Source organism: Lycium barbarum, chromosome 4 (assembly GCF_019175385.1).
Source record: "Lycium barbarum isolate Lr01 chromosome 4, ASM1917538v2, whole genome shotgun sequence".
Lineage (NCBI taxonomy): Eukaryota > Viridiplantae > Streptophyta > Magnoliopsida > Solanales > Solanaceae > Lycium > Lycium barbarum.
This window is the reverse complement of record NC_083340.1, coordinates 34812862-34829465: the sequence shown is the minus strand read 5'-3', so window position 1 is coordinate 34829465 and position 16604 is coordinate 34812862. Positions and strand designations below refer to the sequence as shown.

Here is a 16604-nt window from a genome sequence, read left to right as displayed (position 1 = left end):
GCCTGGATAATTGAAAATCATTGACCATCAACAACTTAGGGATCATACCACAGTAGGCCTCGACAACGCGAACCAAATGATCATCATTATGATTGAGTGAGTGAGTTATAAACTACCAATTTACGCTCATCAATCATGAAAACAGCAAGTACATAGTGAGAAATTGTTTTAGGATCATCATATCCTGGGCGAATAGGAATTAATACCCTGTCGACATTCTCCCATGATATACCACATTTTCCTCTTCGCCCATACACAATATTACTCAGCAAAATTGCATCATCACTGCCGCCAGCAAACCAGTGGTAATTAACCGGGTCTTCGTAGTATCTATTGATGTCAAATTGCACAAGCTGATCAAACATCATATCTACGGTTGTGTACTTAACAGCATTGACAACTGGAGAATGATACATCATTTTCTTCCTAAAATAATATAGCATCACATCAATATGTTGTGTTAAGGGAAAACAAATAGCGATTCAGCGATAAACAAAAAAAAAGGAAGCAAAAAGCAATAACTAATAGAAAAATAAGAAAAGAAAAAGTAAAAGACAATCACGAACCTCATCATTAAGTGCATAGACATCATGGTACAGATCCAAAAAAAACATCCTATATTTTGGCTTAAAATCGCCCAACTGATAAATTTCACTAAGTTGGTTCAACTTTGCAGGATACATTACCTCGTCTTCAGTCCTGATTAAAGAAAATGGAACAAAAATTACAAAAATACAGGCAGAAGTTTTGTTCACAGAAAGGGAAATTTATGAACAAGTTTTGAACAATATGCCGGAAGGGGCAAACCTTATGCTTGAAAAAGGGAAAAGTATGCCGGAAGGGGCAAAAATACAGAGATTGTACTTAAAAGACTGAAAAAGAAAAAAACATAAACCCAAAATAAGGAGGAAAAATGCAAGAAAGCACACACATAACTAACAACTTACCCAGTAGGTCGAAAGTTACTTGGTGGAAGATTTCGAGGATTGATAATTTTTTTCCAAAAGTTCACAGCAACTTTGCTTTTGATGTAATGGAATGGGCACATCCTTCTGTACTCTTCATTCCAGTCACTTTCGTCCTTCCGTGACTCAAAAGGAAGATCACTACGTGCAGAATATAGCATCCATCCGGGCGCCGGGGTATCACCCACTGCTTTCCTTTTTCTCTGGCGCCTTGTCTTCAAGGAAGATAGCACTTCCGCCACTTCAACAATAGGTTCTTCTTCAGCAAGAGGATGAGTTGAATAACAGTACTCTCTTTGACAGCGGAAGAAGCGACATTTGCAATATCTTCAAAGGACACATATCGAAAATTGTCCTCCATTCCTTGAGAGTTATCACCCTTTCCATCAACAACAGCAGACTCCCTTGGAGTGATGACTTGAACCGCGTCTGCATTGGCAGGTTCGGTCCTCAATGGCTCAACCGTTTTAATAGGCTCGGGCATAACACCAATATGAGGAACAACAACGCGTTTACCACCCTCTTTAGAAACTTGAGCTTCAGGTGTTTCACATCTTATAGTCTCACGATTTTCAACTGCTGTTTGCTCAAGATTTTGAGGCATATCTCCTTTTGGTGGAGATACGTTGGATTCTTCATGATTGGCGTCACGAAGTTGTTCACCGCCCAATTGTTCCTCCACAACAACCTACATAAAGTAACAAATTAAGAAACACAACATCCATCATCGAAGCAAAAATATTAAAATAAAAAATTAATAAATTTTGCAAGTGGTAAAAGATGGAAAATTATGTCAAAACACGCAGAAGTTAGGTTCACAAAAAGGAAAATTTATCAACAAATTTTGAAAAATATGCCGGAAGGGGCAAACCTTATGCATGAAAAAGGGAAAAGTATGCCGGAAGGGGCAAGATTTAAGTTTCAAAAAGTAAAGTTATGCCGGAGTGGGCAGAAAATAACTTTTTAAAAGAGATGAGTATGCCAGAGGAGGCAGAACATGAGTTTGCAAAATAAAATGTGAAAGTATGCCGGAAGGGGTAAGAGCTAAGTTTCAAAAAGTAAAATTATGCCGGTGTAGGCAGAAATGTAACTTTACAAAAAAAGGTAGTATGCTGGAGTAGGCAGAACATGAGTTTGAAATAAAAGGGGGGATTATGCCAGGAGGGGCAAAACTATCATTTGCATAAGCAAAACAAAAAAAGAGCACACAAAGTGTTAACTGCCAGAAAAGTGTGCCAGGCAACTTAGGTTTAGAAAATAACAAAGTATAAATGTAAAATTACTGAAGGCAATTCAGCCTCAACGTTTTCAGTTGCATTTAGAAATTGAACTTGTTCAACATCTGTCTCCATAGGACATGTCACATTTGCTTGGCCTTCTCCAAAAACATGTTCAAATGCATTGTCCCTATCAGCTGCCACATTTGTAGATTGAGGACCATCCGGAAGCCATAGATTAGGAGAAACATCTACATCTTGTATTGTCTTGTGTAATTTTCTTCTCTTGTAAAACCGGATTTTACCTCCCAACTTTGTCTCATCAAAGGTTTTTTCACTAGAAACGGCTTGCACATCTTCCATCTGAATTTCTTGATTACTTTCAGCCTCAACATTAGACAAATCAACACCAAACGAGTCGCCCCCCTCGTCTCCGGTGGCAGTTTCAACATCCCAAAATGCATGTTCAATATCAGCAATATCTTCACTAACATGAGACTGCACCGATCTTCTTCGTTGGCCAATGGAAGATTGCTCAACATTTTTACGAGACCTGGCTTGTTTAGTTTTCCTTTTAGCAACAACACTTTTACGAACAGATCTCGCACTCTTGCGTCTACCCTTTTCAACATGACAAGGAGAATCAACATGTCGACGAACATTTTCAGCATCAGGAGCAGTTTGGGATTCAAAATTTAATCCTGCTTTTTGCAGAGCAGAAATCAGCTGATCCATTCGGACCTTCTCCTGCTGTTGATTATTGAAAATCCTATCCAATTTAATATCACAAACATTTTCCAGGAACTGTGAAAATAAACAAATACAGCAAAGTGTTAAACTCAAGAGAAAAAAAAGAACAAAACTTTTAGAGGAAAAACAGACAGGAACAATGAGAAATACCTCAATGCGACGCTCTAGAGAAGAGCTTTCAGTGGATTTGCCAGCAATATTGGCATCTTCAGATTCACTTCCATCACCACTTGAATTGTCCGGAGATTCATCAACCACCCCTTTACCTCGCTATTGAAATAAAATCCATACAACAATAAATAATAATTACATCAAAATAGAAAAAGAAAACCACATTAAAAGTTGACACGAAAAGTAAAGGGCAATAAACACCATTACCTTTCCTCTCGTGTACTCTTCGGATACCAGGAATTTCTTGACATCTTTGAAATGTGGAGATTTATTACTGACATATGACAACATCAAAGGTTCACGACAATCGTCAATAATTTCAACATATTGTCTGCTATAGTCATTGAACCTAGACCAAACCCAAACGCTAAAGCCATAAACAAAACCAACAACACCATAATCAATGGTATGTCTGTTTATCCCTTGCTTATATATTGATTTGAAACACCTCAGGAGTTCAGCAAAACACAAAGACCCCAAATTAAAATGCTCAAACAATTCATTGTCCTCTATGTATACAATATGCTGTCACAATACCTTCTTATCAATTCTACCGCCCAATAAAACACGACCAAGAATGTATACCTCTGCTAGCATCACCGCATCAAGGTCATCTTCAAAATCTACATTTTCAGCACTCATCACATTCTTCAAATCCCTCATTTCCAAATTCCTTTTACCATCTTCAACACCAAAATATCTTCTCAAAAGACGACTGCCATTGGTTTTGTTATATTTAGCATAGAAAGATCTAGGAGGTTCAGTAATTGATAACCCAGTGACTCTCTTAAATGATTGGTCTGTAAATGTCACAAGTTTATCTTGTATGTTAAAATGCATTTCATTTGTTTCAGAACACTGAACTTCCGACAACAACATAAAATTCACCAAGATACCCGACATTTTTATATTATGTAATTCCATAAATTTCCCAAAAGGACGATTCTTCAAAATTACCAACTGTTCTTTTGTAAGAAATTTCTCAACAAATTTAACAAACTTTTCATCCCCTCGCCATACAGCACTGATGCGTGTGTCTGTCCACTCTTCCGGAGGAATATAATAGTCAGCAACTTGTCCAAATTGACGTCTCATGATTTAGCACACTGACATGAGCAAAACATAAAATTCAATCAGGAAAAAAACAGGAAAAAAAAACACATAAAAAACATTACCAACAAAAATACATTACCACAATGCATTACGAAAAACGTAAAAGAAAAAAAAAACAGAAAACCCTATTCAAATAAAATACAGACACAAACAATTGAAGGAAATAACTTATCAACAAGTAATAAAATAGTAACTAATAACTTACAGATGAAATTGAAACCCCACTAAGAGAAATCAATGAAAAAACTGATAAAGATGATATTGGAAACGTGACAAAGCAACTGCCTTCTTTAGCTTTAAAGTGAACAAACGAAAATAAAAAGTAAATTACAAGAAGAGCGGGCAAATACATATTAAACAAAAAAAAACCAAAACAGTTAGTGAAATTTGAATTGAAGTAATTGTTGCAATTATTGACAAAAATACAAAGAGTTTTTCAGTTTTTTTTTTTTTTAAAAAGAATTAATACATTTTCAATTGGAAGTAAATGTAGCAATACCTATTAGAGATATTGGGAATAAGAGTCACTTTTTAATTATCTTTTTTTATTTCTAGCGGAAAAAAAACTGTTACTACGAATTTAGAAGTATGTCGGAAGGGGCAGAACTTCTGTTCCCAACGGGCAAACTTATGCCGGAGGCGGCAAGATTATTTGGCTTGACTTTTGCATATTAAGCTCTTTGAATTTCAATTGGATGAGGATACAACAAGTTTTGCAGTTTTTTTTTTAAACAAAAAACAGTTACTCAAATTTAAATTGGAGTAACTGTCGCAACTATTGACAAAAATACAAAGAATTTTTCAGTTTTTCTTTCCATTTTTATTTATTTTAAAACAAAACAATTAATACATTAATTGGAAGTAACTGTCGCACTTATTCGAGATGTTTTGGAACAAGAGTCACTTTTTAATTATCTTTTTTATTTTTAGGAAAAATAGTTACTTCCATCTTAGAAGTATGCCGGAAGGGACAGAACATCTGTTCACAAAAATGACAAAAGTATGCCAGTTAAGGCAGACTACAATAGAGCACAGTTTGAAAAAGTGAAACTTCATTATATGTACAGAAATGAAAGACCAATTTACATATACATCATTCGAAAAAAGGGGGAAACACAATAACATAACACTTGCTGTAAATAACAACAAAAAAATCAATTCACTTTCCTAACTCTTCTGCAGTACAGTATATATCTTCAATAGTAGAACTCAACTGTTTCTCAACTGGAGTACTGCTTGGTGTAAGCAAATACCAATTAGGATAACCATCATCTTCTTTGTTTCCATCTTCGCATCTCGGACGTTTTCTACTATCTTCAACAGCAGCTGCTACTTCATTTACATTTTGTGATGCTTCATTAGAAGAAAACTCATAATCTCCGCATTGAAAAGCATTATTAATTGCAGCAATTTCTTTAAATGCTTCTTTTTTTGCGCGGTCTTCATTTTCTTTCACAAATTCCTTTTCAAACTGAGAAAGAGGTTGAGTTTTATCAGACAGTTGACTTGATGAAGAAACAGCAGAATCACAGAACATATCGAGCATGGGAGGCGTCTCATTTTTTGTAGACCTTGCTTTACAAAGCATATTCTCCATACATTCCTGCAAATCTTTTCCAAGATGTGCATCTAACTTCACCTCATCATTCACTGAATAACCCAAATCAGGTTGTCTTTTACCAGATGCACAAGTTTTACAAGATTTGTTTTCGCTATGCAGTCGAACTAAACTTTCAACACAATGCATCACATAATCAAATTTACTTTCCAAACTGTCAAGTCTACTTTCTAAATAAGTTCTTTTAGCACTTTCAGAAGCTGCTACACATGACTTTGTTTCATCATGTACACGAACTAAGCTATCCATAACATTAAGCGCACCAACAATTTTTTTATCCAATTCTTCGAAACGGCTATCCAAAGACTACAAAACAACGAAAAAAAATTTAAACAAAGAAGAAAAGAAAATGAGAATAAACAAAAACAACGAATGCAGCATGCAAAGTATACATATCATATTAACAAACTCAAAAATAAAAAAAATAAAAAGCCATACCTTTACTTGATTGACAATTGTAGATCGTTCATCATCAAGTTGCTTCTTCACACTAGACAAAACACCATGTATAATAGATCAATAAAACAACACATTACTTTTGATGTCATTAAATTAATGTTGAACAAGTATGCCGGACCCGGCAGAACTGAAGTCTGAAAATGAAAACAGTTTGCTGGTAGGGGCAGAATTCAAATATGAAAGGAGAAATGTATGCCGGAAGGGGCAGATTTTAAGTTTGCAAAACCAAAAAATATGCCTCAAGGGGCATAAACTTTCATTTCCAAAACCAAAACAGAGAAGACTGCAAAATGTGTTACCTACTAAAATTAGTCTCAAAATGAGAACAGTATGCCGGTAGGGGCAGAACTGAAATATGAAAGGAGAAATGTATGCCGGAAAGGGCAGATTCTACGTTTGCAAAACCAAAAAGTATGCCTTAAGGGGCATAAACTTTAATTTTCATAACCAAAACAGAAAAGACTACAAAAATGTCTCCTACTAAAATATTCTACCACAAGGCCTCTAACTCAGAATTCAGTTAAACAACCAAAAACACAAAAGGCAAAGTACAACTTACATCAACTATCTGAGAAGTAACTTGAGATGGCAAAACCGCACGGGAAGAACAAGGGCCTGAATCATCAGGAAATTTAAGTGCAACTGGATAATCCATCATCTCTTGTTCCGTACCAACAACAACAACATGGACAATAAATTTCTTGAATCTCTATAACACAATATAAACACATCAATTAGACAAAAACATAAAAAATAACAAGAGGGAAAAGAACCAAGAAAAAGAAGCATCAACAAAAGGGAAACACATACTTTTTCAGCATGGAAGAAATTATCAGTAATAACTTTATAATCAACTTGCTTTGAAGGACCCCAAGACAACATACGAGGAGACTTCAGACCATGAAAACTTGAAAACCCTCGAAAGATAGGGAAAACCTCCAACAGCCATACATTTAAAGCGTAAGGGAAACCACTAATCATATAACGTGTAGATGGCATGCTCTTGAAAGTCTTCACACAACCACGAATCGACCGTACCAACCGATTAAAACTAAGAGAACCCCAAAGATAAGACACTCGAAGACTGTCATCATCAATTATCTTCATTAGATGACCTTTAACAACACATTTCTCGTTACGACCCAACAAAACCCTCTCCATTCTCGTTACGACCCAACAAAACCCTCTCCATTATATAGACCTCAGCAAGTCTAACAGGATCACTAGATCTTCCCAAAAATCACCAGTACGATTACTTGACTTGATCTGTAAGAAACTCTTGAGATCACACAACCTTATTCTATCCTGATTTGGAAAATAAAGTCTCAACAATCTATTGGTCTGCTAGACACAACACTAAAATCGCCAACACAAGAATCCAAACCAGTAATAAGACGGAAAGACTCGGAATCAAATACACACACACGATCAAATATCTTAAACTTTAACGCACTATCATTACTAGATGAAAGTTGCGATAAGATCAAGCAATGGAAAATACTATCACTCAGGTGGACATCAACCAAATCCATAAACTGTCCAAACACACCATTTTTCAACAAGTCCAATTGAGAGACACTCAAAAAGGATAAAATCAAACTCCGAAAATGAAAATCACCACTCCACATGCCACCTCCTTCAACCCAGTGTTCAAACTTAACCAAGGGATGTTCCTCCTATAAAAGAAAAATTAATGTCAACAGAAACCAAGAATTTACATAAGAATAAACCAAAAATGAGAATGAAAATAATTAACATATACCATAATAAAAAATCAGCCCCTAGACTGGTACACAAATACCTGCATAATAGAAGAAAGAACCAAAACACATAAGATTGCATAAAAAGCCAACATTATTAACAAAACAACACCAAAAACACATAAGATTGCATAAAAACCAAAATTATTAACAAGACAACACCAAAAAACCAAGACACACATAAATTAACTTAATTCATGAAGTTATGCCGGAACAGGCATAACTTTATGCCGGAACCGGCATAACTTCAGTTTCAAAATTCAAGAAATCTACCGGACCCGGCATATGTTGCCTCAGACAAACACAGTCTTCATGAAAACATAGGTTACTAAACAAAAAAAAACACCAAAAAGTTTAAACTAAAGTTTATAATCAGGAAAACATATAAACTTTCATAAAAACCAACATTATTAACAAACAAAAAAACACCATAAAATCAAAACACATACAAACTAACTTAAATCATGAAATTATGCCGGAATAGGCATAAATTCAGTTTCAAAAAACAAAAATTCTGCCGGAACAGGCATATGCCGCCTCGCACAAACACATTCTTCACAAAAACCAGATTATTAAACAAAAACAATAGCAACAACATAAAACAGTTGTTCACAGGCAAAACTTCAAAGACTTAACAAAGAGAAAACCAAAACGCATATCAAAATCAACTAAAACATATTACGACATTCATAATACGACATTCAAAAAAACAAAATATATACATAGGGAACGAAACTAAATTTCAAAAAATCATACAGACACTTTAACAAAACACTATAATTTTAAATAAAAAAGGATAATTAAATATAAAAAACGATGAAGACAAAGATATCAATTCAACAAAAAATAATTTAACATAAAAACAAATATTGAAATGAGCAAAAGATCCAAATTCGTACCTAAATTTTAGAACAGATAAGACAGACACAAAACAGAGGAGGAACGAAGAAGCAAAAAAAAGAAAAGAAAAGGGCAAACGACGAAATAGAAAGGGTTTTAATGGGGTAAGGGTAATTTCGTCAAAACACTTTCATTAAACAGGCGGCAGGGGCAAAAATTAAAAAAGGCATAAGTGAGGGGCAAAATATAAAGACCAGCCCAAAAGAAGGGCACTCCGTGCAAAAAAAAGATTAATTATAGGTGACTAAAAAGTTTCAAAATTAAGTGGAGGTGACTCACGTTTTTTTTATTGAGTAGAGGTGATAATATTTGGATTAGTAATTAAGGACTTTTGACCATATTCTGACTTGCCCAACAGTTTTGTTTTTAACACTTTAGCTCTAAGTTTTATTTTTAGCACTTTGCCCCCAATTTTTATTTTTTACACTTTGGCTCAACTTAATAAAATCCTAATTACCTAAAATTGATGGGGGAAAATCCCCCCTCCCCCCACCCCTAGGGACCCAACACCCCACCACCTCCACCCTCCCAAAAAAAATTAATTTTGGTTTTAAAAAAAAGTTTTGAAAAGTTTTTCTTGTTGGTTTCCCACCCACCCCAAAAAAATTAATTTTGTTTTAAAAAAAGTTTTTTGCACCACCCACCCACTCCTCACACACACACAAAAAAAAAACCTTGAAAACAAGTTTTGAATTTTTTTTTTGTTTCTTAATCCACCCACCCACGCTGCCACCCCTCCTCCTCTTTTGTTGTTGTTGCTTTCTTCTTTTATTTAGAAAAAAGTTGCTCAAGAAAAAAGAAAAAAAAAACTCACCTGATTTACTTAATTTTCAGACCGGATTTCATTCGTGTGACACTAGGCATTACTTCATGGGTTATTTCCGCTCATTTGGTAAGTAAAACAATATTGTTTTATTTCATATTCATCTGGGTATAGCTGCTGATTTTCCAACAATTTACAGTAGCAGTTATAGTTGTTGCAACAAGTACTAAAGATGTTGTATAAGAGCTTCTGAATTTATTGCAACAACTGTTGTAGTTTTTCCAACACTTGCAACAATTTATGCAGTTGTTGCAACTTCTGTACTAATCTGTTGCAACAACTACTAAATTGTGTATAAATAATTTAGCCTACTTGTTGCAACAACTGTGAAAGCTGTTGGACAGCTTCTACTATTTCTAACAACTCACTGATTTGTCGCAACAAATAAACTTCTTGTTGCAACAATTACATAAGTTTTTGAACATATGTTACAGCTGTTGGATGAAATAGAGACAACCGAAGTTGTCACTAACAACTAAGTGCTCAGTTGCAACAACTCACCCAAGTGATAAGCTGATCTTGTTCAAATCACTAATCTATGTTCTGTTGTTACTAAATTGCTGAAAATTTTCCAACAAGTAATAAATATGTTACAACAGCTCTGTAACATGTTAGGGTTTTTCGAACAAGTGACAAGACTAGTTGCAACAACTATTAGTTGTTGAACATATCACAACAAATAGGAGGACTTGTGGAAACAACCATTTATCTGTTGGACTTTATCCAATAAGTACAGGATTGGTTGCAATTAACAAATCTATTGCAGCAACTAAGTTACTTGTTAGGGTTTGTCCAACAAGTGGCACGACTTGTTACAACAACTAGGTTGGTTGTTTGAATTTTTACAACAAGCGGAAGGACTTGTTGCGGAAACTAGGTAACTTGTTGTGTTTTATCCAACAAGTGATATGTCTTGTTCAACAGCTATGTTACTTGCTGCAACAGATACTACAATTGTTCAAACAACTATGATATGATTCACCCATATGTAGTGATCAACAAAGAGAATCAATGATATTTAGTGATAAACAAAGAAAATTAATCATATTTAGTGATCAATAAATATATATACTTAATCAATTTGGTGGTATTTTGAGTCATGACAGATGATCAACTAAGTCACTATGCACTAAATCGAGTGATCAATAGAGTGATTTGATGTGAACTACTTAATTCACCCATATTTAGTGATGAACAAAGGAAATTAATGATATTTAGTAACCAATATATATATATATATATATATATATATATATATATATATATATATATATATATATATATATATATATATATATATATATATATATATATATATAATCAATTTGATGGTATTTTGAGTCAAGACAGATGATCAACTAAGTCATTCTGCACTAAATCGAGTGATCATTAGATCGATTTGACGTGAACTATTTGGTTCACCCATATTTAGTCATAAACAAAGGAAATCAATGATATTTAGTGATCAATATATATACTTTATCAATTTGATGGTGTTTTGAGTCAAAAACAGATGATCAACTAAGTCACTATGCACTAAATCGAGTGATCATTAGAGTGATTTGATGTGAACTACTTGATTCGCCCATATTTAGTGATAAACAAAGAAAATCAATGATATTTAGTAATAAATGTATATACTTAATCAATTTGATAGTATTTAGAGTCAGGACAGATGATAAACTAAGTCACTATGCACTAAATCGAGTGATCAATAGAGTGATTTGATGTGAACTACTTAATTCACCCATATTTAGTGATAAAAAAGGAAACCAATAATATTTACTGATCAATATATATACTTAATCAATTTGATGGTATTTTGAGTCAGGACAAATGATCAACTAAGTCACTATGCACTAAATCAAGTGATTATTAAAGTGATTTGATGTGAACTACTTGATTCACCCATATTTAGTGATAAACAAAGGAAATCACTGATATTTAGTGATCAATAGAGTGAATATTTTACAACAACTAAGTACATTGTTGCAACAGATGAGCCATTTGTTGTAACAGATAAGTCACTTGTTGCAATATTTGAGTCATCTATTGCAACATATTAGTAACTTGTTGCAAAAGCTTCAGCAACTATTTGATTTGTTGCAACATCTGAGACATTTGTTGCAACAGATTACTCAACTATTGCAATAATTTACTCAATTGTTTGATTTTTACCGACAAGGTCAGGAATCTGTTGCAACAGATTGTTCAGTTGTTGTAACCATTTACTCAAAGAAACTCTTTGATTATTTTCAATAGTTGTTTAATTTGTTGCAATAGATAGGAAATTTGTTGCAACATCTGCAGCAACTATTTGATTATTACCAACAGATTTGTAACTTGTTTAAAACTACTGAACATGAGGAAGCTGTTGCAATAGGTGAGGAATCTATTGCAACAACCTCAACAACTTTTTGATTTTTTCCAACATATGAGGAATCTGTTGCAACAACTTCTTTGATTATTGCAATGACTTTATGACTTGTTTGAAACTACTTAACATAATTTGAACAACTGAAATCATAATGTTCATCATCCATCATAATCCACCAAAAACATAAAATACAAACTTATAAATAATTGTTCGTTAGCCCCCCTTAGGGCTCCAAAAGTACAAATTAACAGTTGTGATATGTTCAACAGCTAACTAGTTGTTGCAACAAGTCAAGTTACTTGTTGGAAAAACCCCAACATGTTACAGAGCTGTTGCAACATATTTATTATTTGTTGGAAATTTTTCAGCAATTTATTAACAACAGAACATAGATTAGTGATTTGAACAAGATCAACATATCACTTAGATGAGTTGTTGCAACTGATCACTTAGTTGTTGGTAACAACTTAGGTTGTCTCTGTCCAACAACTGTAAAATATGTCCAAAAGCTATGTAGGTGTTGCAACAAGAAGTTTATTTGTTGCGACTAGTCAGTAAGTTGTTAGAAAGAGTAGAAGTTGTCCAACAGCTTTCACAGTTGTTGCAACAAGTAGGCTAAATTATTTATACACAATTTAGCAGTTGTTGCAACAAATTAGTATAGAAGTTGCAACAACTGCATAAATTGTTGCAAGTGTTGCAAAAACTACAACAACTGTTGCAATAAATTCAGATGCTCTTATACAACATCTTTAGCACTTGTTGCAACAACTGTAACTGCTACTGTAAATTGTTGGTAAATCAGCAGCTATATCCAGATGAATAATTGCAATAAACCATGAAGTAATGCCCAGTGCCACACGAATGAAATCCGGTCCGAAAATTATGTAAATTGGGTGAGTTTTTTTTTCTTTTTCTTGAGCAACTTTTTTCTAAATAAAAGAAGAAAGAAACAACATCAAAAGAGGAGGAGCGGGGTAGCGGAGTGGGTGGGTGGATTAAGAAACAAAAAAGAAAAATTCAAAACTTGTTTTCAAGATTTTTTTTTGGGTGGGGGGTGGTTGGGTGGTGCAAAAAATCAAAATCAAAAACTTTTTTTGTAAACAAAATTAATTTTTTTTGGGGTGGGTGGGTGGAGTAAGAAACCAAAATAAATTTCAAAACTTCTTTAAAAAAAAATTATTTTTTTCGGTGGGAGGGCCGGGGGGGGGGGGAGGGGGGAGGGGGAGGGGGAGGGGGCGGTGAAAAAACAAAAAAGAGAATTGAAGACTTTAAATATATATATATATATATATATATATATATATATATATATATATATTGGGGGAGAGGAAGAGGCGGGGGGAGGGAGCGAGGGGTGGGAGGAGGAGGGAGGTTTGGTTAAAAAACAAAAAAAAATATCAAAACTTTTTAATTTTTTTTTTTTTTTGGAGAGGGAGAGGGCGGTGGGAGGGGTGGGAGGAGGAGGATTGGGGGGGGGGGGGGCGATGGTGAGATTTTTGGGATTAAGTTGGGGTTTTTTTGTATTTTGTAACAAGTTTTAAAACTACATTTTGAACCCTAATTAACTTAATCACAATTTAAGTGGGTTTTGACTTGGGCTGGTCAAAGTTGTCACCTCTAGTAAGTATAAGACTTGAATGTCACCTTGAGTTAAATTTTCGCGCTTACTTTCACATCCGATGATAATGGCCCGTAATTACTTTTGGAGTTCGATTAATACCACTTTGGAAGGTAAAGCTTCCTATTAAAGATTACTCAGTTCGCTCGACGTGAATTTGAAATTTTCTTTAGCTCAATTGTATTTCAGCATGATTGGGCTTTTGTTGTGTCATAGCCTCATAGTCATGTATTACTTTATGGTGATAGCATTAAATAAAAATACATTTCTATTAGTATAACATATATAAAAATGTTCAGCGACATACTTTTCCTTAAAATAGGTAAGATATATAATATTTGATTATTATCATTCACTCGACAACGATTCTTAGCTTACTGTTTACTTTTTATGTCCCATTTTAATTGTAGTTTTAATTTTTTTTCACGCTCATTAAAAATAAGAAAATAAGGTATACAACAACATACCCATTATATTTTAACAAGTGAGATCTGTGCAGGGTAGAATGTACGCAGACCTTATCCCTACCTTGGGAGATGAATAGGTTGTTTCTGATAGACCCTTACCTCAAGAAAAGACATTTCAAAGAAGGTATAATTTACGGGAAAATACATAAAAACCCCCCAACGTATAGCCAGATTAATTATGACGCACCCAACCTTTGCGGGCGACCTATTACCCCCTAGCCTTATTGTTTCTGTATTTTTGTACTTTTTTTCGGCTGACATGACACAAAAAAATTTCATACTCAGTTGCACAGGGGATAGTGTTGCACACTCTCCACCACATCGGCACCACATCAGTGCCACCTCAGCGCCACGTCACTAAACCTTTTTTCTTCTTCATTCCACCCACCTCTCATTTTCCCCGCTCATCTTCTTCTTCTTCATTCCACCCCACCCCTCATTTTCCCACCCATCTTCATCTTCTTCATTCCACCCCATCCCTTATTTTCCCCACCCATCTTCTTCTTCTTCATTCTTTTTCTTCACTTCCGAAACTCCATTTTTGTCAATTCAATCCTACATTTTCCTCCAATGATAGAAAAATTAGAGGAAATCAAAAAAGCATCAGCCATGATTTAGGTAGCATCAATTTCTAGGAAGTTGGTTTTCTTTTCAGTCTATTTAAGAGAGTAACTGCGAGGGGAACCAGCAAACTCAAAAATAAATCTTGGTTGTTATTTCTCAAGCGAGAAGGAAAATCGGCATAAGTGAGTAAACACATCAAGGTGGGATCAGGATGGAAGTAAATTGAAAGATATTGTTTATGATACACTAAGTCATGGTTGGAAATTTCATCACCAGTGGCACTTCCAAAATGTTAATTTTAGCTAAATGCCAACACTAAGCCAAAGCATTGAACAAATGGAAACTGAAGAATGTAATCTCTGAAATTTTTGGATCTGAAATGGAGTAATCGAATTCTTAAATCTGAAATGGGTAGTCGAAAATGTTGTTGAGTTACCAATTTTGAATTTGAAATTTTTGTATGTTGATGATTTGTTAGTCAAAATTAGTTTGCAAGTAAAATCTGATGGGAAAGCTGCTGTGAATTTGATGAAATTGACGCTTTTGGGCAGTACTATGTCGTGGTTTATGCATTGGTTGAACTGATAGGGAACATTAAAGTACACATCTTGTAGAGCATTTTTACTTTGAAGTTTTGTTTAATTTCTTTGTTGTCAATCTTGTCTATGTATTTGTATAACTTCGGCATGTCATATGATTTCTTGGACTAGCACTGTGTCTGGAAAATAACAATTGCTCTGTGAATTAAAGTTGGGGGTTAGTGGTGAAGAGGATAAAATTAATGGTGGGTGGAATGAAGAAGAAGAAGAAGAAGAAGAAGAAGGGTTTAGTGACGTGGCGTCGAGGTGGCACTGATGTGGCGCCGATGTGGTGGAGAGTGTGCAACACTCTCCCCTGTGCACCTGGGTATGAAATTTTTTTGTGCCATGTCAGCCGAAAAAAAGTACAAAAATACAGAAAAAATAAGGCTAGGGGAGGTAATAGGTCGCCCGCAAAGGTTGGGTGCGTCATAATTAATCTGGCTAGACGTTGGGGTTTTTTTTTTTTTTTTAATGTATTTTCCCTATAATTTACTAAATTGCCTCTATATATTAGATGCTTTTTGAGATTGTGCAATATTTACAAGACTACTTCTTTAATATTAAGGATATAGTTGGCAACAAGTGTTAACTTTAGTCTTGAACTAGTGAATTTGTTCGCGCTTCGTGCAGTTATAAAGTAACTTGTAAATTTTATCAAACAATTTTTGTAAAAGTCGAGTGCTAAAAATATTCTAAAGACTCTTTAAGTGTTCAATTTTAATATATCAAATTTCGAGTTTTAATTCAGCTTATTATTAGTACTTAATTTTTATGTGTTTTGTAATTTTGAACAATCTAAAAGTCTTTGGTCTTTTGAAGATGTTTTTTGCATCGTGAAACTACTCTCTTTATTTTTATAAAGAAAGGAACATTTTGATTTTAAAAAGTTCAAATTTAAATATATAAGCTTATATATTTAAAAAAATATTAAGCTATATAAGCTTATATGTTTAAAAAAAGTATTAAGCATATACAGATATCTAATATAAGTTTTTAAAATAGAATATATTCTTCCTTTGTTTTTAATTATCTATTTTTTCCTTTAAGCAGAGAGTTAAGTTTTTATGGTTTCATCCTACAAAGGTAAATGTATACATTGTATTTACCTCAAATAAATTTATGCAAAACATATTAAAAACATGAAAAATATATTATATGTTTAATAAATACACCATTATATAGTCGAAGACGTAAAAAATCAAATAATAAGGCAGAATA

At 34.1% G+C, this 16604-nt stretch overlaps 1 protein-coding gene across 1 annotated transcript; it reads right to left on the bottom strand.

The window, feature by feature from the left end:
* Window positions 1-6775: 6775 nt before the first annotated feature.
* Window positions 6776-7320, bottom strand: LOC132638370 (uncharacterized). Its single transcript, XM_060355281.1, has 2 exons — window positions 7104-7320; window positions 6776-7002 (listed from the first exon to the last, which is right to left on the bottom strand). Exons 1-2 carry the CDS (start codon window positions 7290-7292, stop codon window positions 6814-6816), a joined length of 378 nt encoding a protein of 125 aa, XP_060211264.1. The 5' UTR covers window positions 7293-7320; the 3' UTR covers window positions 6776-6813.
* Between the last annotated feature and the right edge of the window lie 9284 nt (window positions 7321-16604).